General features: G+C 40.2%; 1 protein-coding gene across 7 annotated transcripts in view; it reads right to left on the bottom strand.

Moving 5' to 3' along the window:
- Rapgef2 (Rap guanine nucleotide exchange factor 2) overlaps positions 1–25,066 on the bottom strand; it is a 227,064-nt gene that overhangs the window by 101,973 nt on the left and 100,025 nt on the right. For 5 of the 7 annotated variants that reach the window (XM_029474997.1, XM_021157687.2, XM_029474999.1 and 2 more), the window contains exons 5-7: positions 13,109–13,184; positions 11,053–11,220; positions 7,891–7,908 (exon numbers count right to left, since the gene is read on the bottom strand). In XM_029474997.1, coding sequence (XP_029330857.1) covers positions 7,891–7,908; positions 11,053–11,220; positions 13,109–13,184 — 262 coding nt within the window. Of the gene's footprint in view, positions 1–7,890; positions 7,909–11,052; positions 11,221–13,108; positions 13,185–19,405; positions 19,737–25,066 lie in introns of those variants that run through there. The other 2 variants (XM_029475001.1, XM_029474996.1) reach the window with 2 other exon arrangements.

Consider the following 25,066-nt stretch of genomic DNA (forward strand, 5'->3'; position numbering starts at 1 on the left):
TCAGTAGCATTTTCTCCACCTATTGTTTGGAGACCTTGCTGTCAGAACGTTCCTGAAGGATTTACAATACAGCATGATCTGGGTGAAGAGGAGCCAGCTAACCTGACAAGGAGTATGCAAAGGATACTTTCTACACTCTCAGAAAACGCTAGTGAAATCCAAAGCAGCCATCCGCAAGCACGAAACTCACAGCGTCTATCCAGCAACCTTGATAGGGTGTGGCTGTCGCTAACCTTCTCCCCACACCCTTTTCCCCATTCTTCAGTATCAGCTCAGCTTTCACGTTTTTATTGAGCTGTCCTGCACTAAAGGATAATCTGCTTTGGCCTGGGGATGTGGTCAGTTTGTGGAATGCTTGCTGAGCATAAATGATACCCTGGATATGAGCCCTAGTGCTGCAGAAACTGGGCATGGCGGTACATTCCAGGGATCGCAGGGTTTGGGAACTGAGGGCAGGAGGATCAGAAGTTTAAGGTGATCTACAACAGCAGTTACAAACCACTCTGGGAGAGAAACTCTTGACTAAACAAAACCCCAAACAAACAAAAGACAAAGCCTTGTGTCTTTTTTCAAACTAATCTAAATCAAACTATGGCTGGAGCATTTTCACTTATATATGGCAAACATAATATATACATATATGCATACATACATACATATGGAGCATTTTCACTTATATATGGTGAACACACACACACACACACACACACACGCAGTTATATATGTACTGCCCACTAAAAATTACTAGTCAGAAAGCACTATCATCAGGTGAGCCAATTTAAAATGAATGAATGGTACTTTAAAGTTTTATTCTTGTCACCTACCTATTTTCTTTTTTCAAGATTTATTTATGTGTATCAGTGTTTTGCTTGTGGGTATGTCTATGCACTACATGTGTGCCTGGTGCCCACAGAGGACAGAAGAGGGTCTGAGATCCCTCGGAACTGGAGTAGTAGGTAGCCATGAGCTGTCTGTCATGTGGTTGCTAGGAGACAAAACGGGAGGGGGGGGGCTCTGCAGGTGGCGCTCCTCACCACTGAGCTCTCTCCAGCCCCTATTTCCACTTTCTTCCACTTGAATCCTCATCCTGAGTTCTTATCTCAGCTGTCAAGTTCAAATGCTGTTGCTATTCCTAGAGCTTAATAAGGAGGACCTAAGGCCATCCCTATTCCAGCTCAGAGTAGATAAATTTATCAAAATGTGACCTCTGAGTGGGGCTGGTGCTTGCCTTTAATCCCAGCACTCAGCAGGCAGGGGCAGGTGGATCTCTGAGTTCGAGGCCAGCCTGGTCTACAGAGGGAGTTTCAGGACAGCCAGGGCTAAACAGAGAAACCCTGTCTCAAAACGAAGCAAATATGAAGTGAAGCCCCATGCATGTGTCATGACCTTCTCTTTGCCCGCTCTGGATTTCCCCACAACTCTAGTCTTTGAGCAAATGGAATTATACGTGTGAACTGCTTCTCCTGAGGTTGTGATGTGACATGACAGCTGATCAGAAAGCCATTCCTGACTCTTTTAAACATGCCCAGTACACTGAATCTGTAGCTTGCTTTCAGCAGGATGGCCATTTTTACTATATTAATTCTGCCAATCCATGAGCATGGGAGATCTTTCCATCTTTTGCGATCTTCTTCTATTTCTTTCTGCAGAGACTTGGGAGTTCTTGTCATACAGATCTTTCACTTGCTTAGTTAAAATCAGGTATGTAGTATTATTTGTGACTATTTGCAAATTTGTTTGGAATAACAAAAAACCTAGGAGAGTGAAAACTATTCTCAACAATAAAAGAACTTCTGGGTGAATCACCATCCCTGACTTCAAGCTGTATTACAGAGCAATAGTGATAAAAATAAAATTTAAAAAAAAAACCTGCATGGTATTGGTACAGAGACAGGCAAGAAGATCAATGGAATAGAATTGAAGACCCAGAAATGAACCCACACACCTATGGTCACTTGATCTTTGACAAAGGAGCTAAAAACATCCAGTGGAAAAAAGACAGCATTTCTTAAAAATGGTGCTGGTTCAACTGACAGTCAGCATGTAGAAATATGCAAATCTCCTTGCATTCTTATGTCATTGTACAAAGCTCAAGTCCAAGTGGATCAAGGACCTCCACATAAAACCAGATAGACTGTTTAACTTATAGAGGAGAAAGTGGGGAAGAGTCTTGAACACATGGGCACAGTGAAAACTGTTCTGAACAGAACAATGGCTTATGCTCTAAGACCAAGAATCAACAAATGGGACCTCATAAAATTGCAAAGCTTCTGTAAGGCAAAGGACACTGTCAACAGGACAAAAAGGCAACCAACAGATTAGGAAAAGATCTTTACCAATCCTACATCCGATAGAGGGCTCACATCCAATATATACAAAGAACTCGAGAAGTTAGACTCCCGAGAAAAAAATAATCCTATTTAAAAATGGGGTAAAGAGCTAAACAAAGAATTTTCAATTGAAGAATATCGAATGGCTGAGAAGCACTTAAATAAATGTTCAACATCCTTAGTCATCAGAGAAATGCAAATCAAATCAACCCTCACACCAGTCAGAATGGCTAAGATCAAAAATTTAGGTGACAGAAGTTGCTGGCAAGGATATGGAGAAAGAGGAACACTCCTCCATTGCTGATGGGATTGCAAGCTGGTACAACCACGCTGGAAATCAGTCTGGAGGTTCCTCAGAAAATTGGGCATTTTCTGAGGACCCAGCTATACCACTCCTGGCATATACCCAGAAGATGCTCCAACATGTAATAAGGACACATGCTCCACTATGTTCATAGCAGCCTTATTTATAATAGCCAGAAGCTGGAAAGAACCCAGATGTCCTTCAACAGAGGAATGGATAGAGAAAATGTGGTACATTTACACAATGGAGTACTACTCAGCTATTAAAAACAATGTATTTATGAAATTGTTAGGCAAATGGATGGAACTAGGAAATATCATCCTGAGTGAGGTAACCCAATCACAAAAGAACACACATGGCATGCACTCACTGATAAGTTGATATTAGCCCAGAAGCTCCAAATACCCAAGATACAATTCACAGACCACATGAAGCTCCTCCAGAAGGAGGATGACTAAAGTGTGGGTGCTTCAGTCCTTCTTAGAAGGAAAACAAAATACTCACAGGAGCAAACATAGAGATAAAAGTGTGGAGCAGAGCCTGAAGGAAAGGCCATCCAGACACTGTCCCACCTGTGGATTCATTCCAGATACAGTTACCAAACGCAGACACTATTGTGGATGCCAAGAAGTGCATGCTGATATAGCCTGATATAGCTGTCTCCTGAGAGACCCTGCCAGAGCCTGACAAATACAGAGGCAGATGCTCACAGCCAACCACTGGACTGAGCGTGGGGTCCTCAATGGAGGAGTTAGAGAAAGGATTGAAGGAGTTGAAGGGGTCTGTAACCCCATAGGAAGAACAACAATATCAACCAACCAGACCCCCCCAGAGCTCCCAGGAACTTAGCCATCAACAAAGGAGTAATCAACATGGCTCCAGCTGCATATGTAGCAGAGGATGGCCTTGTCATGCATCAATGGGAGGAGAGGTCCTTGGTCCTACGGAGGCTTAATAGATGCCCCAGTGTAGGGGAATTGAGAGAGGGGAGGTGGAAATGGGTGGGTGGGTGGAGGAGCACCCTCATAAAAGCAGGGGGAGGGAGGATAGGATGGGGGTTTCCAGGAAGGGGAGAAACGAGAAATAACATTTGAAATGTAAATAAAGAAAATATCCAATAAAAAAATTAAGTAAAACAAACAAACAAAAATAGTACCCAGTGCATGTCCCTCCAAACATGTATTTTCCTATATTTTTATTATCCATATTTCTCTGTGAAATTACAAGGGCAAAGGGACAAATCACTTGAGTCAGATCCAGATCTGAAAATTGGGTATCCAACAAATATTTGTCAAATGAACAAGTCTATAGAATAAAATACTGGCCTTTTCCTGAATGACAAAGGAAATAAAATGCATCAGTTTTCTGAAGCTCTATACTACTGTAATTTACAAAAAGACAGTTAATAACACCAGTGAAAGTAAATGTTTTCACTTCAATTAAGCAAACAAATGCTGGGTGAATAAATACAGGGACAGATGCTTTAAAAGTGGTTATAACACTAACCCTATACTTACATATAATTTTATTTGTGTTAAAATACATCTTTAAATATAAATAAATTATAGTTAGGAGAGACATGAACTAAGGTAAACTCTGAAGCTCTTAATATAGTCTAGGAAATTTACCAAAAATAAAAGTCACTGATTGTGACATAAAGCAATTTCTTACAGTTAAATAGCAGATAGTAAATCAAAGTAAGGAGACATTGAAAAATTAGTGAGAAAGCAAACCATGAAATGGGTGGAAATAACTAAGATTTCTGATTTAAGAATAGCTCAATCAAAAACCTCACGTCAAACATGTGCATAAAATAAACATGGTAAACTTTTTATTTCAAAAAGTAATAACTCAAAACCAAACCAAGCAGTCCTTAACAAGATACAAGTTAAATCTATTCTTTAAAAAATACTGCACACTTTAATCTCTCACCTTTCTTACTGTCATCTCTAGCCCTCCTTCTCTCTCTCCCTTCCCCCTCTCTCCACATGGCCACGGCCAGCCTGTCTCTTTTTACCTTAAGACTAGTGTCATATTTCTCCCACTTAAACAGCACGCAATGAAAAATTCACATATTGAAAAAAATCACAAAGTATTCACCAATATGTTTAATTGTTATATTTTATGTGTGAATTAAAAATTAAGTTTTAACTCTTAAAACATGGAAAAATTTTTTTAATCTCATTTAGAAATGTGAAAGATATATGCTAAAACCAGTGATATCTTATATGGCCATTAAAGAAATAAGATTTATTTGACATTACCAAAAAAAGAAAAAAAAATCAAACAAATTTTAAAAAAGAACAATTATAATCAGGTTTGGTGGCACACACTTTTAATCTCAGTACTCAGAAGACAAAGTCAGGTGAATCTCTGTGAGTTCGAAACCAGCCTAGTCCACAGTGCTAAGTTCCAGGCTAGCCAGTGAGATCCTGTCTCTAAATTAGAAACAAGAGAGTGACCAAGTCTATGAAGAAGGAAGGTGATCTTCCAAAGTTTCATATACATGTCACCTTACTATACTGATGCCACGTTTTAGAGATGCTGGCAATAAAAAGTATTAAGGTCACATTGTATTCAACACATCAACTCGATGTAATATTTTTTATTGCTCCTGCATACCATAGTCAAGAACTCAAACCTGAACTACTGAAAACCTATAATGCTTGTAGAAGACAAAAGCTGCCATAGGTGATGTAAAAACATCTTATTCCATGACTAAAAGCGTTTCATTATCTTAATTTTCTGAAGGAAATTTGAGACTATGCTCTCTATCTTGTACTGCATTCACATTTAGACAGCAGAGGTGTGTTTCTGGGGTTAGGCAGTATTAAGACAGCATGCCACTGAGGACTTCAAGAGTAGAGAACATTCTAACTGTGGAACCAGCCTTGGAAGCTAAAAATCTCTCAAGCTTTGGGGATAATATCCACATGTGAGAGATGTGTTCTTTAATCTCCAGTCTAATTGTTTCTGTACGATTTTTTGCTTTTTCTGATCTGGAAAAAAGTAATGAGTTCTTTTCTCCCCCATTAAAGTAAGAGAGAATGGAACACACCAGAAGAGATGTGTGCCAAGTTCCAACACCACTCCAACCACGGAAGTTAACAATCCTCCCTCCAGCTCAGCTCCACTACCTTCCCTCTCCATCTTTACCATGGACCTAGGATCTCCCTGCCATACAAATGCCTCAGTAGTGCCCTGAAGTAATGAGAGAGGAAGGCAGAGAAAGCTTTCCTTCCTACCCAACTCTTATTTGGTCACCATAAAAACAGTCTCAAGCTCCACTCATCAAAATGTAAGAAAATGTTAATGAGAACTCTCTCTCACTGCATATTAAAACACTTATTCTCCTTGCAAACCTCACACACTTGCCTTACAAAAAATCTCCTGAAAACATTCTGCATGGACCTAGTCTTCATGATTCTGAAGAAAATCATTATAATCTGTTTTAAATTACTTTAACATGTCTAATTTTAAAAGAGTACATGAAGTATACATCACTGTGTGTATGTTGAATTCAAGTTTTAAATCAAAATTAGGTTCGTATTTTTTCATGTCAAATAAAAAGATAAATTACATTGTGGATTCTTATTAACTATTAAGGTGCTGACTTTCCATATTAAAAGTAAAAATGCTGACTTTTTTTTAAAAAAAAAAAAAAAAAAACTGCTATACAATTTAGAAAATGTACAGCCATGAGGCCTAAAAGTTGAAGAGAAAGTTTTTAGATTTATCTCATCATTGAACAATTAGCAGTTTCAGGGCTGGATAGATGTCTCAGAGGATAAGAATGCTTAGTGTGCAAACAAGACAACCAGAGTTTGGGCCCCAGCACTCATCCAAACAGCAGGCTAGGGGGAGGGGGACCTGCAGTGTTTGTTATTCTTGCAGAGGACCCAGGACCAGCTCCCAACACCCATGTGGTGGCTCACAACTGTCCCTATTCCAGTTAAAGGGTATCTGATCCCTTTTATGAACTTTCTTTTTTTTTAAGTGGTGCATATATACAGATGCTAGCAAAACACTCATACACAAAAAATAAAATACAATAAAAATCTTTTTTAAAAAAATTAAGCAGGGTGTGGTTTCATGCACACCTCAACCCTAGCACTGCTGAGGGAAGAGGCAGGAGGCTCACTAGGGCTTGCTGGCTGCTAGCCCAGCTGATAAAGCAGGCTCCAGGTTTACCAAGAAACCCTACCTCTAAGGATCAAGGCAGACAGTGATAGACAATGCCAGATTTGGACTCCAGACACTTGTACACACCCATGCACCCATGTACACACATGCACATATTCCACCCCACATACAAATCATGACAACACCACTACAGCATCCCTTGTACAGAACGTAAGGAAGTTGTCTCATTTAATTTGAAAATGTATACAGTTTGTTATTTCATGAAAGGCAGCCACAATATCCAAAAATATTAGGGACAGATCTTCTCATGACCTTTCTCCTGTACAGTAACACAGCCATAAATGTTACTGTTCCTCTACCATCTTCCAGGGAGTCATTGGGTTTTCTTCCATAACTCCAAATTCCCCAAGCCAAACATGAGTGACAACTTCAACAGCCCAATTCCAAAATTCGCAGATTAGTTATTGCAGCCATTAAGAAACAAGTTAAGGTGTTCTAGACCTCTTGATTAAAATGTAGGCAAACCAAAGCAAGAAGTCTGGTTAGAATCAAGGTGCAAATAAGAAAACACAATAAGAGATTTGCAGCTCCCATTTCTTCTCTTGAATAAGCCTGTTGGTTTTTTTTTTTTTAATGTAAATGAAATTTCCCCAGTATATTCCCCAAATGCCCTCAACCTGGGATTTCTAAATTTGCTTTTTATCAATAGAACAATTAAAATGTAAGTTTCTACGGAACTTCCCATGAGCTTTCCCACAAGAAAGGCAGGGCAATTCCAATGTCTGTTTTTGTTTGTTTCTTTGTTTGTTTTTTCTTATTTGCAAAACAAGTTAAAAAAGAAACAGTGCTTCAATCACTCTTAAAAGATAATTAAATTGCACTTGCATTCTTCAGGTAATGACCTGTCCATATGGAAAACTGTGTACATGAAGCTTACTAGACTACCTCCACCTAAAACCAACACTTCCAAGGTACGCACAAGTCTCACCCATCGGGGTGAAACACAGCAGGACAAGACCGAGCAAATGACATCAGCACTATAATTCATTAGTAACATTGCAAACTTACACACAAACGTAGGTTAGTGTTAAGACACCACATGGATTACAATACCTGAGTTTTAGTGCATTCCTTTGAGCCAGAATGAAATGAGTGCCATAGAGGAGGAAAGGAAAAGAGGAACAAATGTCAGACATGCTCCATATTGCGTCTGCCAAAACGAAGACTACGTTCATCTCAGTGTGGAACGACAGTGCAGAGCAGCTGCATTACTGTGCTGTGTTCTTTAGCCATGCACTGGAAAGTCATCCTGACTCGTCTCAGGGACATTCATGTGACTCGACTAAGACCAGCTTTCCACCCCAGGCCTACTGCACTAGCCAACTTCTTTCCAAGAGAGTTTTTGTTATGAACAACATGACTCACATCAAATGAAGACTAATTATTTCCCATCTAAATCTCTTTTACTGTTTCCATCAAACATATAAAACAAATTTTGTTTTTCTCATTAAAATCTGTTTAAGCCAAATAAATTATGTATGTGTGTGTGTATATATATATATATATATATATATGTAACTAAAACACAATTTATATCTCAAAAAGGACTCAATATTTTAAATTACAACCATGCTATTGCCCATCTTAATTCATTTAGTCAAATTTATTCCCAGTGGTCACATACAGTAAATATTGATAAAATTTCTTAGTCTTAATATTAAATTGTTTCCAAAAGTACCTGCTGACCAGATAACATACTGTTAAATGTATATACTTAAACAGAGCAAGAAAGGAGAATGATGAACAGAGGGTAATGAAGGATCCCAGGAAAGACGAGACAAGGCAGGCCAGAGAAAGCCATGATATGTATGACCCTCCAACTTGCATGCCCCATACATGCTCATCAGGTTAATCAATCGACATCTAACACTGAGCAAGAAGTGCATGCTCATCTGAGTTTCTTAGGATGGAAACTAGTTTGAGAAAGCAATTTCAAAGCAGAACAAATAGTAACAATATTAGTATGTCAAAACACAGTCATCTATTTTAAAGTACTAGCATTTATAATTTTTAATATGTATTTCCTTCTTTCTGGTCTGTTAAATCTACACCCAACCCTTCTTCAATTAACAACAACAACAGTAAGAAAACAAAATGAAAAGAATTATGATTTTCACTAGGCCTTACTGGTTGTTTGTTTGTTTGTTTGTTTGACTCAAGATCTTGGTCTGAAGCCCTGGCTGGCCTGGAATTTCCTATGTACAAGAGATGGGCCTCCACCTGTAGCCTGCCTCTGGCATGTTCCTTATGCTAAAAGAACAGGTAGGCACCAGCATGCCCAGCTTCTTACAAGCTTTGCTCTTTCTGATACCCACGTCTCTCCAACAGGCAAACAGAGCTGCCTTTGTGGCAGACAGAACTCAGTTCTTCCCCCAAGAACTCAAACAAAAGATTCTCCATGACAAACTGAAAAGGTACATGGAGTAAGAAGACTGCAGGGGTTCAAAACCCTGTTAGAGATTTAAATACAAAGAGCTCTCCTAGCAATAAGTGTGTGAACAGGACATAGACGATGTCCATCCTAAAGTTATGAAAAGCTGAGTAAATGGTTTGGACTGTGTGTGCCTTCCACTTGTGCTTACCTGCAGAAAGAAAACCTGCGAAGTGTAAAATAGTTACTGAATGAACCATTTTTCTGTTTCTAGTCATAAACTAATGTCCTATAGTGGCCACACCCGTATGTCACGTGCAGCTAAACCACCTTCCATGTTGTACTGGCTGGTTTTGTGTGTCAACTTGACACAGCTGGAGTTATCACAGAGAAAGGAGCTTCAGGTGAGGAAATGCCTCCATGAGATCCAACTGTAAGGCATTTTCTCAATTAGTGATCAAGGGGTAAAGGCCCCTTGTGGGTGGGACCATCCCTGGGCTGGTAGTCTTGGGTTCTATAAGAGAGCAGGCTGAGCAAGCCAGGGGAAGCAAGCCAGTAAGGAACATCCCTCCATGGCCTCTGCATCAACTCCCGCTTCCTGACCTGCTTGAGTTCCAGTCCTGACTTCCTTGGTGATGAACAGCAGAATGGAAGTGTAAGCCAAATAAACCCCTTCCTCCCCAACTTGTTTCTTGGTCATGATGTTTGTGCAGGAATAGAAACCCTGATTAAGACACATGTTATGCCATTAGCATAAGAACTCAGGGTCAGGCTGGCGAGATGGCTCAGCGGGTAAGAGCACTGACTGCTCTTCTGAAGGTCCTGAGTTCAAATCCCAGCAACCACATGGTGGCTTACAACCACCAGTAATGAGATATGTCACCCTCTTCTGGTGCATCTGAAGTCAGCTACAGTGTACTTATGTATAATAAATAAATCTTTGGGCCAGAGCAAACAGGGACTGAGCGAGCAGGGTTGACCAGAGCGAGCAGAGGTCCTAAAAATTCAATTCCCAACAACCACATGAAGGCTCACAACCATCTGTACAGCTACAGTGTGTGAGTGTGTGAGTGTGTGTGTGTGTGTGTGTGTGTGTAATCTTTAAAAAAAAAACCTCCCTTATGGAAGTTTATACATCCACTATCCAAGGCTTCGATTCTTCAAATGTAAAAGGAGTTTACTTATCAAATGCCTATGAACTCAGCGGCTATCGAGTGGTCCAGTGTTTAGGAGGATCTCTGGACCTGTTCTGCAGAAGCATTTCAGTCATTTCAGGTGATTCTTATCTAAGTTCTGGGCATTGAACAGAGCTGAGGTAATAGTCTCACACTAGAACCCACAGAAGAAGTTCTATGACAGTTTTACACATATCTATTTCTTAATTAAAAGCAAGATATATCAGTCATTGAGACAGGTGCACGGCAGAAAACTAAACTCTTGAATTAAGGGAAGGAAACTTACAAAATACCAACTCAAAAGTTCCATGCCTGTCCCAAAGCCTATCTCTGAGAAGAGTTTAAGAAATACCACGACTAAGCTGTGTCTCTTCCCTTCTTGTTTCAGTTCTTGCTGAAATCTATTCAGATGAGATGATGTGTGCTTCTACCAGAAGCAGCAGCAGCAACACTCAAGGGAGAGTAAACAAATAAACAAACAAACAAACGAGAGCAGATGGGGCTCTGTGAGTTCCGGCCCAGTCAGGGCTACACAGGGAGACCAGTCTCAAGGTAAATAATAAAGTGGATAAATAAAGAATGCAAAAATAATCAAATTGTAACCATCTGTTTACCCAGCCCCACCACAAAAGATTTATGAGAAGTACCGAATCTTGCTGTATAACTTACCGTATGGTAGCCTCTAGGTAAAGGTGGCTTCCCCACAGGGTAAGGGTCCACTGTGTCGATAATTGTCTGTCTTTCACCTTTCTGGTTGATCTTTCTAAATCTTCTCCGTGACTGTCTGTGGGAGGCTTGACGTTGGAAATATTCTTCATTTTCATCCATATAGTCCACCTGAAATAAAACCCCCGAGATATTTCATTTCTCCAATCAGACCGTTCCACATTAACACCAGATTCGAAAATAAACTTACAAATGGTCTACTTTCATTCATTCTGCAGACAAACGTTAAATGTGTGTCTGCACGTCTCTGGGGCTAACTGGCCCACAGTGACGCTTGGGTGAAGAGGCATTCTCAGTTCCACTTGGGACAATCTGGGTTACCCTGGAAGTCTGCAGTTTCAGGGGGAAGAGACTTTAAGTAGACTTTGTGCCGATTTACGAGTCAAAGAGGTCATGGGGTATGACCACACCTTATGAATACAGCCACTGCCTGTCATAACTTTAGCATGTATGTGTGTGCGTACACACACACACACACACACACAAATCTGATGCATTTGAGAAATTCTGTAAAATCCCCTGGAGCCTTGAAGGAATCAGACAGCACCGACAGCAGGATGGCTCTAGGGGACCAGGTTCCTCTTCTGGCTTACACAGCATGCCTTCAGTTTCTTTCTGCTTATGTAGTATTTATTGCAAAAAAAAAAAAAAAACACATCTAAAAGTTCTAGTGAGCATACTAACAGGGAACAAAGGAAGTGAAGTGAGCTCAGTCCTCAGTATGGCCTTCAAGATTGCTCACACGGAGGCTGTGCTCATAGTTCCTGTAATACTGTCAAAGTATGAACCCTCAGGAACTTCACCAAAAAAAAAAAATCCCATGAAAACAGCATTAACAGGAGTAAAAAGATCTCAACTTAAAGTGTTGGAAAGTCCGATGATCTGCCCATGATTTTTTCATTGTTGGTTTTTTGGGGTTTTTTGTTTATTTTTTGTTTTATTTTGTTTTGTTTTCGAGACAGGGTTTCTCTGTGTAGCCCTGGCTGTCCTGGAACTCACTCTGTAGACCAGGCTGTCCTCGAACTCAGAAATCCACCTGACTCTGCCTCCCGAGTGCTGGGATTAAAGGCGTGCGCCACCACGCCCGGCTTGTACATGATTTCCATAATCCTACATTTTACCACTGCCATCTTATTTTCTCACTCTATGAGATTTGTCCCCATTTTTTTTTTACTATGTTCAGAGAGGAAATTCTTTGTGCTGACAAAACCCCTCTGCAGCATCTTGGGGAAAACCGAAATTGCCTCTAAAAACGTGACCTGGAGTTACCTACCAACATGTAACCGAATGTGATCAGGAGAGCTCCACTATCACCATGTGGGGCTGTGCCATCATTTACTTTATGAGATTTTCCTCCCTGAGCAAGAAGACAGATGAGGACACAGAGCCGTCCTGAAGGAGGCTGGTGAGGGCTGGCACTGTACCCACCCGCCTTTGCTTTGGTAACCTTAAAACAATGTCTAATATCCTCTCCTAGATTATTTTTATGCAGTAAGAAAGAAGTACCACAGATAGTTTTGCTTTAACTCTTTTACTAAAATAATTATGTTGCTAACTAACATCTTTCCTACCTTTCCATATGAAGCCTTATCGTAATGTATCCTAAATCACACGATTATGAGACAAAGGCATCAGCAGGTCTCTAATGTCCTCTCATTTAAAGGAATTCACGAATGTGTTCAACGCATAAGTCCCTCAGAGCTAAATTTCTACAGTTCCAGGGTGCCCCAAATTTCGGTTAAAAGACACAACAACTGATTGAATTATAAAGTTCAAACACCAAATACTATCCCTTTTCAACTTTCTATCTTCTACATTTGAATGTTATAAATAATTACAATATTACAATTATGAATTAAAATTCATAATTATTAAGTAAATCTGTTAAAAAATACAGTACTTTATGATGAACAACTAGTTTGTGAAAAAGCTTTTACTTTTTACTTTTTTCTGAAAAATACTTGAGAAAAAGAAAAAGTTCTCACAGAGACATTCTTACCACAATCATTTCAGAAGGCTCTAAGACAATGCATTCACAGCCACGCCTAAAGCTTCCTGCAGAGCGCTTGCCAAAACTAGAAAGAGGTAAAGAAAACAAGATTTAGGGATCAGGAAACATGAATTAGGAACTCTAGCTAACCCCAACTATGGGAATTTTTTTCAATTACAAAAACAACACATTAAAAGTGTCTTCAGTCATGATTATACAAAGAAATAACAACAAAATAACTTAAATTCCTAAGTTTCAATCATGTTTTTTCTGGAAAATTATTTTCAAATTAATAATGTAAATAAGGAAGAATTAACACAAGCATGTTTTGTGATGGACGGTTTGAAAACATTCTCAATGAGGTGAAGTTTTAGAATATTCCAATACAGATAGAAATGGCGCCATCATGAACTACAAAATGTTTATAAAATATAAGTTGCAGGTGCTCCCCTTTTCTAAGTTAACATGCCGAGACTTCATTTTCCTCATCAAGTTATTCTAAATGTTTTAAGAAAAAGATGCCAAGCTAGGAGAAGGGTTGTGCACAGATGTGAGTGCAGATGTGTGCATGGATTCCCTCCCTGAGAGAGCCACCCTGGGGACTCAGAACTTACTCCTCCGTCCCATCTCTGTCAACTCTCACTTTAATCCTGGAGAAGACTGTTTTTCTTGTTTGTTTGTTTGTTTGTTTGTTTTGTTCTGACATTTTCTTTACAAGCTAGAACCCAGGTGTGCCAAAGCAGTTCTGGCCTGCCTTCCCCATCTACGAACTGCCTGTTTGTATCACTACTCCAAAAACCTCTCCTTTCTCTCTAAAAAGAAACAATTTTTAAAGCTTCAATGAAGATTGAATACATATATTTCATCATGTTACATGTATATATTTTAGTAATATTTTACTTAGTTCGCTTAGTACATACAGTTACTGTAGACAAACAAGGTTTCAGTGTAATAATACCTCTGCGCATGTATGTATGGTCTTACCTGTGCATCCTCCTACTACCCTTGGTCCTTTCCCCATCCCTCTGACCTGCTTCCTCTCATCTCCCGCCCGCTTTCTGTGTTTTGTACTTTTAATACAGAAGATGCATCTGAGAGAAAAATATGTGACATTTGTCTTTCTGAGACTTGTTTAGTTGGCTTAACATGATAATCTCTAATTCTCCATTGTCATGCAATGATAAACATCTTATCTTCTTTTAGACACAATGAAAGCTCATACCCCACATATTACACTTTAAACATCTTTAAAGGAAAAAAAACACATTCCCAATAACAAATTTTAACTGAACGCTTTTCCCCACCATCAAGTTAAGCAGGCCTTCTGGGCAACTTCGGAGGAGATTCTCCTTCCTTTTATAGGGCCCTTCTATCATGACATACAAAGTTTTATGTAGTAGGAGCCAAGCTATGAAAATCAAGAGGTCCCTCCGACCACTTCATCTGTCAATTTTATTCATTTACATGAGGGGTCACCAGTCAGAGTAGACTCATCAGTTATGTTCTTCGGGGTTCAAAACTTGTTTTATGAAGATCAAACCCAGAATTATAGATAATACCATTGAAAAGGAATTTCTAAAACACTCACATACATTCAGACTTATTCAAACATACATACTGTAGCATGCCTTATAAAGCAGAAGACTTCTGCCAGTAAGGGAGAGAAATGACTTCGTTGTTAAAGCCTTTGCCATATAAGCAGTAAGGCTGGAGTTGAGATCCCAGAATCCACTGCAAACCTGCTTGGCTGTTGTGGTGAAAGGGAGGTCAGAGGATCCCTGGAGCAAGCTGGCTAGTGAGACTAACCATAAGGTAAGAGTTCTGGGACTGACAGAGAGACACAGTCTCGAAGAAGAAAGTGACACCAGTCATCAACCTCAGGACACCACGGTATTCAACAACTTGAAAAATAATTTTGACATTTTAGTAAAATATGTAACAGGCTTACCAATATCACCATTTTAATCCTATTACATGACTAGGTACAAATGTATATTGTATATTTCAGGTTTGTTACTAAGTAACATAACATCAAAATCTAAAAATGAAGGCAGGGGTGCTGTGTGGCTCGGTGTGGTATGTGCAATTAGCAAGAGCACCTCCCAGGTTCAACTGCCAACACCTCAAAATAAATAAGCATGCCAAAGCACAACTGGGAAACTCAGTTGTCATATTTCATTCCATTTCAGACCTAGGCAATTTTATAAGCACGACTGCTTCTTTTGAAAATGTGGAATGGCACAGTAAAGAAATCATACGTATTTGTAATGGATACAATGGTCCTTCCTACAAATACCTGATAAAGGAAATCAAAACCTGCTGCCACGGGGCTGTTCACAAACTTCAGCAGGAAAAGGTGAATCCCCACCTTCAACACTAGCAAACTCCACAGCGCTGCTGGTATGCATGGTTCCTGTATCAAGTCCCCACATCCTACTCTACACTGCAAAGCCTGTTACCATACAGCTAGGGCTTAGCTTCTAGAACTTCATGACTTTGAGTTGAATTAACATGCAAAGGTCACACTGTACAATATGTTCCCAGGAGAGTCTGGGATGTGGTAGCTGTAGGTGAACTGGTAAACTACAGCCCCACAAGACTCACATCCTGTAGACATCACAATGTTGTCAATAGGGAAGACAATTCTTTAGCACATTAATTTCTCAAATACGCTGAAGGAGAGAGGCTAGCAGCCTTGGAATAAATCTAAGCAAGGCATTTGTCTTTATCAAACTGAACTGAGGAGAAGGGCCAGTTGCTTACATCCCAGCTGGAAGCATAAGGATCTGAACTAGGATCTCTTGAGAGCACCTGTAAGATCATGAGGCTAGTACTGTGGTGTCCATAGCCCTGGTGCTAGGGAAGTGTTAGGACTCCACTATCTGTACAGCAGAGCTCAGTGCAAAATAATTCACAATGGCCACATATGGAAACAACTCTATTAACCAAACAAACAGTATTATGTACACATAAAACAGACTTCAGAATGTTGGTGATAACAGTCTGGCTCCATAGCCCACCCAGGCTAGCTTCAAATCCATGCTTTGCCTGCCTCGAGCCTCCCAAGTGCTGGGCGGACAATTGCATGACACCATATACAGCTCACAATGGAGGACTGTTCAGACATAAAAAGGACTGAAGAACTGACACATGATACAAATGGACGAAGCTTAAAAATATCACCCAGAGGGCAACAAGCCAATCACAAAAACTCCACTTAGAGGAATTAGCTAGAATAGGCAACTTCACAGGGGAAGAAAGTGAGAGGCCGCTGAGGCCAGAGGGGAGACAGAAGGGTGAGCCCCACAGTTAGTTTCTGTTTCTTTTCCTGGCTTTAGGTTTCTTTACAAAAACTAAGAAGTTAGGAAAAGCAGGAAGTCAAAGCAAACAACTAGATGGAAGAGTGCTTGCCTACCACTTCCCGCCTGGCCATGGTTAGAGAGCCCTCCCCCTGTCCCGCAAGCCTCACCCATACCAAAACCTTAAGTTGTTTGAGACTGGACCACCCCACTGAGAAACACTGCACCAACCTCTTCCCATTGGTCCTAGAAGGCCGAAGTGACAGTAGCTATGAACGTACGTGGGAAGACATGGGAAAGGCACACATGTAACAGACACTCAGTGCGTGTCCCCAGCAATCAGTTATATCCTGTTTGCTTTAACTCAATATAACCACATTTTTCCTTTTGTCTGTGGACTATAATAAGGCTCTTCCATATTATTTCTTACATGTAAAGTGTTTTGCTGCCCACTCCTCTTCATGTGTTCACTGGACAGGTAACACAAATCAGTATTATCAACATAAGCCCTTTAATTAACATTGGAATTTACAAAATCAAATTCACAAAATACAGCCACTATTTCTTCAGTAGTTTACAGTCTGTGGAAGATGAGTATTCAAACAGCTGCAACCCAATGACAGCCCAGAATGGCCTTCAGGGAGAGGCAGCACTCAATGGCCAGGCACACTTGCCAGCTAGCCGAGAGGGAAAAGATGGCTCAGCATTTGTAATTCACAGAGCAATTCAAATTCAGCAAAATCACATAGTGCAGGAAGAGCCTTAGGTCAGATGAAAATACCCAGAGGTTTGAATGTCAGATCCATACAGACCAAGTGCCCTCTGACAGCGCCTGCCAGGAGTGCAACCTACAGATAGGTTAACTGTTGCCGCTTTGAACTTTCAAAGATAGAGTGTTGTTTTGTTTACATTTGGATTAAAACACTTTAAAAGTCACCCCAGTCTTTACAGTAGTTTCAGTTTTTGTGGGTACCTATGTGTAAAACAAAAATCAATGTTTGTGTGTGCGTGCACATACACATACACTTGCCAACATGCCAGGTAAGTCTTGGCTATAACATTCAGAATCCTGCTGGTCCTTTTCCATCCTAGACACTGGCTTTTGACAGGCAGCTATGAAACTGAAGCGGGATGTGAGGGTGCGGCAAATACGGTATGAGTGTTCTTAAAGAAGTTGTTCTGTATAAACACACTGCACAACTTTGATTTCAGCCCTTCAGCTTCAACGTAATTCCAGTACATTCTTACAATCTTTAATATTAAACAGCCAGCCGCAAAATGACAGCTAAGTTACACAGGTCCACATTTGTCAACTGTTGGCTCTCTTAGCCTTATGAAAATAACAGCATGTAAGATCTGTTGCCAGCCATCAGTTGAAAGACCAGCAGCACACAACACACAACATACAGCACACAACACACAACATGCAGCACACAACACACAGCACAGCACACAACATACAACACACAGCATACAACACATAACACACAGCAACACAACACACAGCACAACACAGCACACAGCACAGCACACACCACAGCATACAGCACACAGCACAGCACACAACACAGCACACAACACACAGCACAGTACATAGCACAGCTCATAATACACAGCAACACAACACATAGCACACAGCACAACACACCACACAGCACACGCCACACAGCACAACACATAGCACACACCACATACCACAGCACACAGCACAGTACAACAGTCCACAGTTTCATCCCACTTGAAGGTTTTGCACAGAACAATTTAAAAATTACGAATTACAAATTAATTCAGTTCTTCAAATCAAAATCAAGTAAGGAAAATGTTTTTAACAGGTGCAAATAGCATGACATTACATAATCCAAAATGCACTATATTAGCCTGCTAGATAGAGTTCATAACCAGAAAGCACAAATCTGTGAAAAGCACCTTACCTAGTTTGTGTAAACTCCCATAGGTAACTAATGGGCAGCAGAAGTTGTAAGGCTGGTCGAGCCTAGGTTTCTGTCAGCATGTTTTCTCCCAATTTGATTCAAGAGCATGTTTTATTAGTGTGAGTGTCCTGGAAAAGGCAGCAGCTGGGCACAGAAGCCCCCTCTGCCAGTGTCCCTAACCTTGCCCTGTGTATGGGCCTCCACATTCTTGTGTGCGTCAGAACTGCTTGGCGGAATGCAAGTTCTCTACATCGGAATGTAAACTTACTCATGTCAGGGAAGATGACCAGGAGATCAGAGCACAGCAGAGAAGCTGAGACACTGACAGGCAATCCAAATTTACCCAATCATCTAAAATGTCAAACTATCAGAGAGCCTATTTCTCATCTCTTCATTCCTAGAAAGTGATAGATACTGAATATTAATCTCCTTATAAATAAATCTAATTGACTAAAATGTAAGTAACCAACTGCTGCTCCTGAACCAAAATCAATGTATGTATTGATGACTTCAAAGAAAGAGTTACATCTCATTGTCTGGACAGAGTATGGCAGCAACTGCAGAAGCCTGGCATTTCATTCTCCAAGTCAAGAGACAACTCAGCAAAGTACACTGAAACACTTGCCAGAAAAACACACTGAATCTTTTTAAATGTTTTACATTCACTCAAAAATTAGCAGGCACTAAATAAAATCATACCTCATATAAATTACAAAATGTGTGTGTCTGTGTGTGTGTGTGTGTGTGTGTGTGTGTGTGTGTATTACACACTGTGTCAAGAGAGTGGACTAAGTGGCTACAATTCCCTAAGTATTTGGAAACTACACACATTTCACCGTCTCTAGACACCTTCCACAGCTACTTTAGAAATGCTCCACCATCAGCAAGCACTCAATGGCAGTTCGGAAACCCAGCACTGAATCTCTACTTACAAATGTAGCACATACAAAAATAACAAGGAAGGGCTCTTCACTGTGCCTCCCTTACTCTCCCACCCCCTGTTCAGTTCCTCTACTTAAGAAGTATTAAGCATTTAATATTTGTAGTATGAACATTTTAATTTCTAAAAATCCAACCTGCACTGTCTTCAATGTCTTTGAAGCCCCAGTACAGCAACAGTGCTGCCACCGTCTACGGCTATGTCTCTGTAGCAGCAAGCGCTCCCATTTCCCTGTTAGCTGCTGGTGAGCCCATGCACTCCGGGCTTGCGGCTCTAGCAGAGCCAACATTCCTTCTGAGGCTCGCTTCCTGCTTCCATGACCCACCCACCTCTCTGGGCTGCATTATGTATTACGCATGTTGTATGGGCACTCTTTCCGCATACCAGTCTCATGACCTCAGCAGCTGCCTGACAGATACTCTTTATCAATTTGTATTAATTCATTATCTACTCTTGTAACTCAAGGACAAGTAGAAATCGGCAAAGTCTGTTCTCCTGTGAGGCTTCAAGGTCAAATGTTCACAAGAACTACAGCTGCAATCTTTGTTATTAACATGTATTAAAAGCGGTGCTAAGAGCCGGTTGCTCTCCACCAAAAGAGTTGAATTGTATACTGGCCTGAGGGATTAGTGCAGTAAAGACTGGCATATATTTACATCATCACAGATGGGCGAGGCTGGAGGAGGCTGTGTGACTCTCGCTTTCCCTCTTCCGGTGATAAAGTTGTTCTTACCTCAGATGTACCGGGCTACACAGAGCAAATTTTTCTCGTGCCACAACCCAAAGCAGCCTGGGACAGTGGTATGAGGGCTACGCTTTGGGAGTGTCTGTGTTCTCGCCACCGACCTGCTACAGACAGCTCAGCTAAATTGATCTGCTGCTATCCCTCTACAAAGCGGCACAAACATGTCTCTGCTGACCACTGTGCTTTGGCACAGATGTCAACTGACGGGTTCTTCAAAAGTTATGGTCCAGGGCAGGCTCTCCCTTCAGCACAGGGACCCGTGCCGTGACCAAAATGGTTCGTTAATTTTCACCATTTCACAGTGCAAAGCTGAGCATATCGAGTCAGAGATGTCGGCTCAGCTCCAATATCTATCCACAAACAACCTAATTTTTATAACATTCACAGAAGCAACAACAACAAAAATACATTAAGAACTATATAATAAGTTGGTGAATGAGTAAGACTGATAAAATCAAACATCTCAGTCTTGAAAAGCACATTTACATGACTGGCTTCAAATCCCAGCCATCTATCGAATGCAACATACTTACTTCCTGAGGTAAAATGCTAGTGTGCCTTTGTGAGACAGGACCTAACAAAACCTGTTTGGAACAAGGAAAAGAACATTTACACATACGTATACTTTACTACAAAGTTAGCAAGTAATAAAATGCCAACTGGTTTAGCTCAGCTGAGGGAAATGAGGGTTTTTCTAATGAATCACACTGTGGTATGAGTAAAATGAGTGTTCCCTCCCTTTCTACAAAAATCAACACTGTTGACGTTGTTTAATCTGTTTCAGAATTTCTCTTATGGACGGAAGTGGTAAAATCTTGTGATTTACTATTAAAAGGTTTATGATCAAGGCTAATATGAGATAACATATGACCTAATAAGAGATACACATGACCTGTATGTGAAAGGAAATTTTCTGAAATAAAAAGGTACTCTATGCTCATGGAAAAAGCTGGTGTTTGACTTCAGTCCAGGCAACCCAGTCAGATCCTAACTGGCATTCTTAATACCAATAAGCTAATCTTAAATCTATAAGGGAAGACAGCTACAAAACAATTCTGACAAAGAACAAAATTGGTATTTATAACAAATGTACCATTAGGTCACACAAAGGCAGACAAACATACAGAGGGATAAATGTTTTTTTTGTTGTTGTTCTTTAATTAAATATTTTATGTAAATGTTTAACAATTAATTCAGTGGGATTTTAAAAGCATGTGAAGGTAATTCAATAAATTAAGAAATTCCTTTGGTGCAGGCAAGAGGGCAACTTGAGTTCTATGCTCAGAACCCACAGGGACTTCATGAAGTTGTCCTCTGACGTTCACATGCACGCTAAATGGCACACACTCCTACACATACACATAGACCTGAAAGGATTGTAAAGATTCTTTGAAGGAATCTTCCTAAAACTACTGACTTCACATGCAAAAATAAAAAGCTTCAAACCACTCAGAAAAATTAACTCAAAACGGATCGTAGACATCAATGAAAAAACTGATAATACTAAATTTCTAGGAAAAAAAGCCTAAGAAAACTTTTGTGGCACCAGTTTAAGATGTCATTAAACAGAATACCCAAAGTAAAAAATACAAGTGAGAGGTTTTAAAATAAATTTTAATTAAAAAAAAAAAAAACTACAGTTCAGGGCCAGCGATAAGGCCAGAGGTAGAGGTAAAGGTGTTTACCACCAAAACTGAGAGCCTGAGTTCAATTCCTGAGTCCCACGTGGTTGAAGTTAAAAAGATTCTCACAGGCTGTCCTTTAACTTCCCCATGCCTTTGTTCATCCCCCTCCCCCTCCCCTTCTCACACTCACACTCTCTCACACACACTCACACACACACACACACACACACAGGAACACAGGGTAAATACTGTATTTTTAAAGATTTATTTATTGAATGTATGTGAGTACACTGTTGCTTTCTTCATGCACGCAGGAAAAGAACATCGGATCCCATTACAGATAACCACCTGTAATGAACTGAACTCAGGTTCTCAGTTTTGGTGGTAAACACCTTTACCTTTACCTCTGTGTGAGCCACCACATGGTTGCTGGGAATTGAACTCAGGACCTCTGGAAGAGCAGTCCGTGTTCTTAACTACTGAGCCATCTCCCCAGCCCAAATACTGTTATTTTAAAAGACTTGTCTTTTATTTAAGAAAAACGCAGGCCAATGTTTGAGAAAACATTTTTCTAAAATATATTTAACAAAAGAATTGTATCCAGAATACACAAAATGTTTACAAGTGAAAATAAGTAGTCTAAGTACTGTGGATGCCAAGAAGTGCTTGCTGAAAGGAGCCTGATATAGCTGTCTCCTGAGGGGCTCTGCCAGAGCCTTACAAATACAGAGGCGGATGTTTGCAGCCAACTGTTGGACTGAGCACGGAGTCCCCAATGGAGGAGTTAGAGAAAGGACTGAAGGAGGTGAAGGGGGTTGCAACCCCATAGGAAGAACAACAATATCAACCAGCCAGACCCCACAGAGCTCCCAGGGACTAAACCACCAACCAAGGAGTTCACATGGAGGAACCCATAGCTCCAGCCACATATGTAGCAGAGGATAGCCTTGTCAGGCATCAATGGGAGGAGGGATTTAGGGGGTCTACGAGGAGGAGGGGAACCGTAAAGATAACATTTGAAATGTAAAATTTAAAATATCCAAAAAAAAAAAAGTAGTCCAATCTTTTTTTTTAAATAAGCAGAAGATCTGAACTAATTTCATCAAAGAAGGAACAGGAGTAGCCAATAGCATATGGGCGAAAAAAGCTTAGACTGGTGTTATCACAGCTCACTAGTGGATCTCTTCTCTGGTGTGTGAAAGACCCTGTACAAGCCCAACTCAGAACAAAACCACCACTACAAAACGACAACAACAACAAAACAAACAAGCAAATCACACAGCTATTAGAATGGTTGGTATGAAAAGTCTGACAGTAGAGGACTGGGAGACAACATGAAGCAACCAGACAGCCATTATGGATACGAACAACTCCAACCACAGTGGAGAACAGCGTGCTGATTCATGATATAGGTCAATAAACAACACTAGTACCCAAGAAGAAACAAAAGTACACTATCCATACATGAACATTCACAGGAGAGAAAGAGCAGAAGCAATCCAAACTATTATTTATAAATTAATATTTTGAGATCCATTCTACCTCATTTACAAGATTCAATGAGCTCCAGAAGATTTGGCATTTGTGTTGGCACTGGCAATATGCTAGCCTGCTAAGATAGGCCGGGAGGTCATTCTGCACTTCGGAGTTATGGTGGATAGGAAGGCATGATTTTAAAGCTGTCAGAGTCTGTCCTGTTACCTTCAGACATAACTCTATCCATTCCTCTTTCTCCATTTGTTGTCTCTCTGTTTATCTAACCCTCCCTCTACCTACCTCAAGGTGAACAAGTTATCAAGTTGCCCTATTCCTGCCCTCGGTTCTCACGTTTGTCAACACCTGGGACTCAATACACCTAAAGATACCTGTGTTCATTTCACCCACCTCTCCTTGATGTCTTGTTAGAGCTGTTGAAGGCACCATTCCTCTAAGGACAAGTTAATCATGTCAGAACATCTCTTAACTCATGCCCTGTAATTCTGAATGCTGTCCAATGCCATTACTTGGCATCCTAAGTTACTCTGCTGCATGGCCAATCAGCCTCTACCCTGACAGAAATGCCAGTGGGACCATCACTACAGCATACCCTGTGTAGGTGTGCTATCTGGCACCAACCATATGCAGCCTCCCGGATACCCTCCCATTCCAGGGATGTAACGGCCCTCAGGCAGTCTTCAAAAGATAAAACTCATGCTTACTGGTTCTGAGTGGTAAGCTCTTCTCTACAGTGTTTCAAGACTATGGTTACTTCATATTGACAGGTAATCAATGAAAAATCTGCTATAACCACAAGGAAGGATGCTTTCACACACATATTAACTTACATGAACCTTTGTGAAAGGTACTTACATGTACCTTTTCACATTCACCTCTGACATAGTTAACTTACAGTAATAAATGGAAGAATCTTAATCTTGTATTTAACTATATGTAAATGAAATTAATTTTAATACATTTTATTTTTATCATAAGTTCATCTTTATGGGCCATAAACTGTACAGTACAACAAAGGAAAGTGTTTTTACAGAGTTTGACCAAGGACTGGCTATAAAACCTGAAATACCTTCTTCACAATAACTCTTAAGGCAGAGACTCCAAAACTTAGATAAAAGTTCACAATCAAGTGACTGGCAGTATAGAAAAATGAAAATGAGATTCTGAACTCTGTGTGTGTGTGTGTGTGTGTACACATATATATGTGTATATATGTATGTATGTATGTATGTATGTATATTTATTACTCTGCAAGAAAACACATGTACAACTTTCACATGTACCTTTTCACATTCACCTCTGACATAGTTAACTTACAGTAATAAATGGAAGAATCTTAATCTTGTATTTAACTATATGTAAATGAAATTAATTTTAATACATTTTATTTTTATCATAAGTTCATCTTTATGGGCCATAAACTGTACAGTACAACAAAGGAAAGTGTTTTTACAGAGTTTGACCAATGCTCTAATTTTAAAATTAGCTCAAACGTTTGTGAAAGTGCACCAACACTGGGCCAGTGCAGTGCCACCAGCCTGGCTTTCCCAGCACTCTGGAGGCAGAAACACAGGCAGGGGGAACTCTGAATTCCAGGCCAGGCCAGTCTACATGCCAAGTTCCCGGCTAGCCAGAGGTATATCGTGAAACCCTATCTCAAAATGCACAAATAAATGAACGCATGAGTAAATAAATGCTATAAACATATAATAAAATTATACGTTAATGAACAGCAGTTTATAGCTATAAAAACATAAATAAGTTGAGGGATAAAATGTATCCCAAAATATTTAACTCAAAGACTTAACATAAAAGCTGTGATGGCTATTCATGGTTGTCAAGTTGACTACATCTGGAATTAAAGTCCAAGTGGCTTGGTATACCTGTGAGGGAGTTTTTTTCTTAATTAAATCATTTGAAGTAGGAAGACTCA

The sequence above is a fragment of the Mus caroli genome, chromosome 3, assembly GCF_900094665.2.
Source record: "Mus caroli chromosome 3, CAROLI_EIJ_v1.1, whole genome shotgun sequence".
Taxonomy (NCBI): Eukaryota; Metazoa; Chordata; class Mammalia; order Rodentia; family Muridae; genus Mus; species Mus caroli.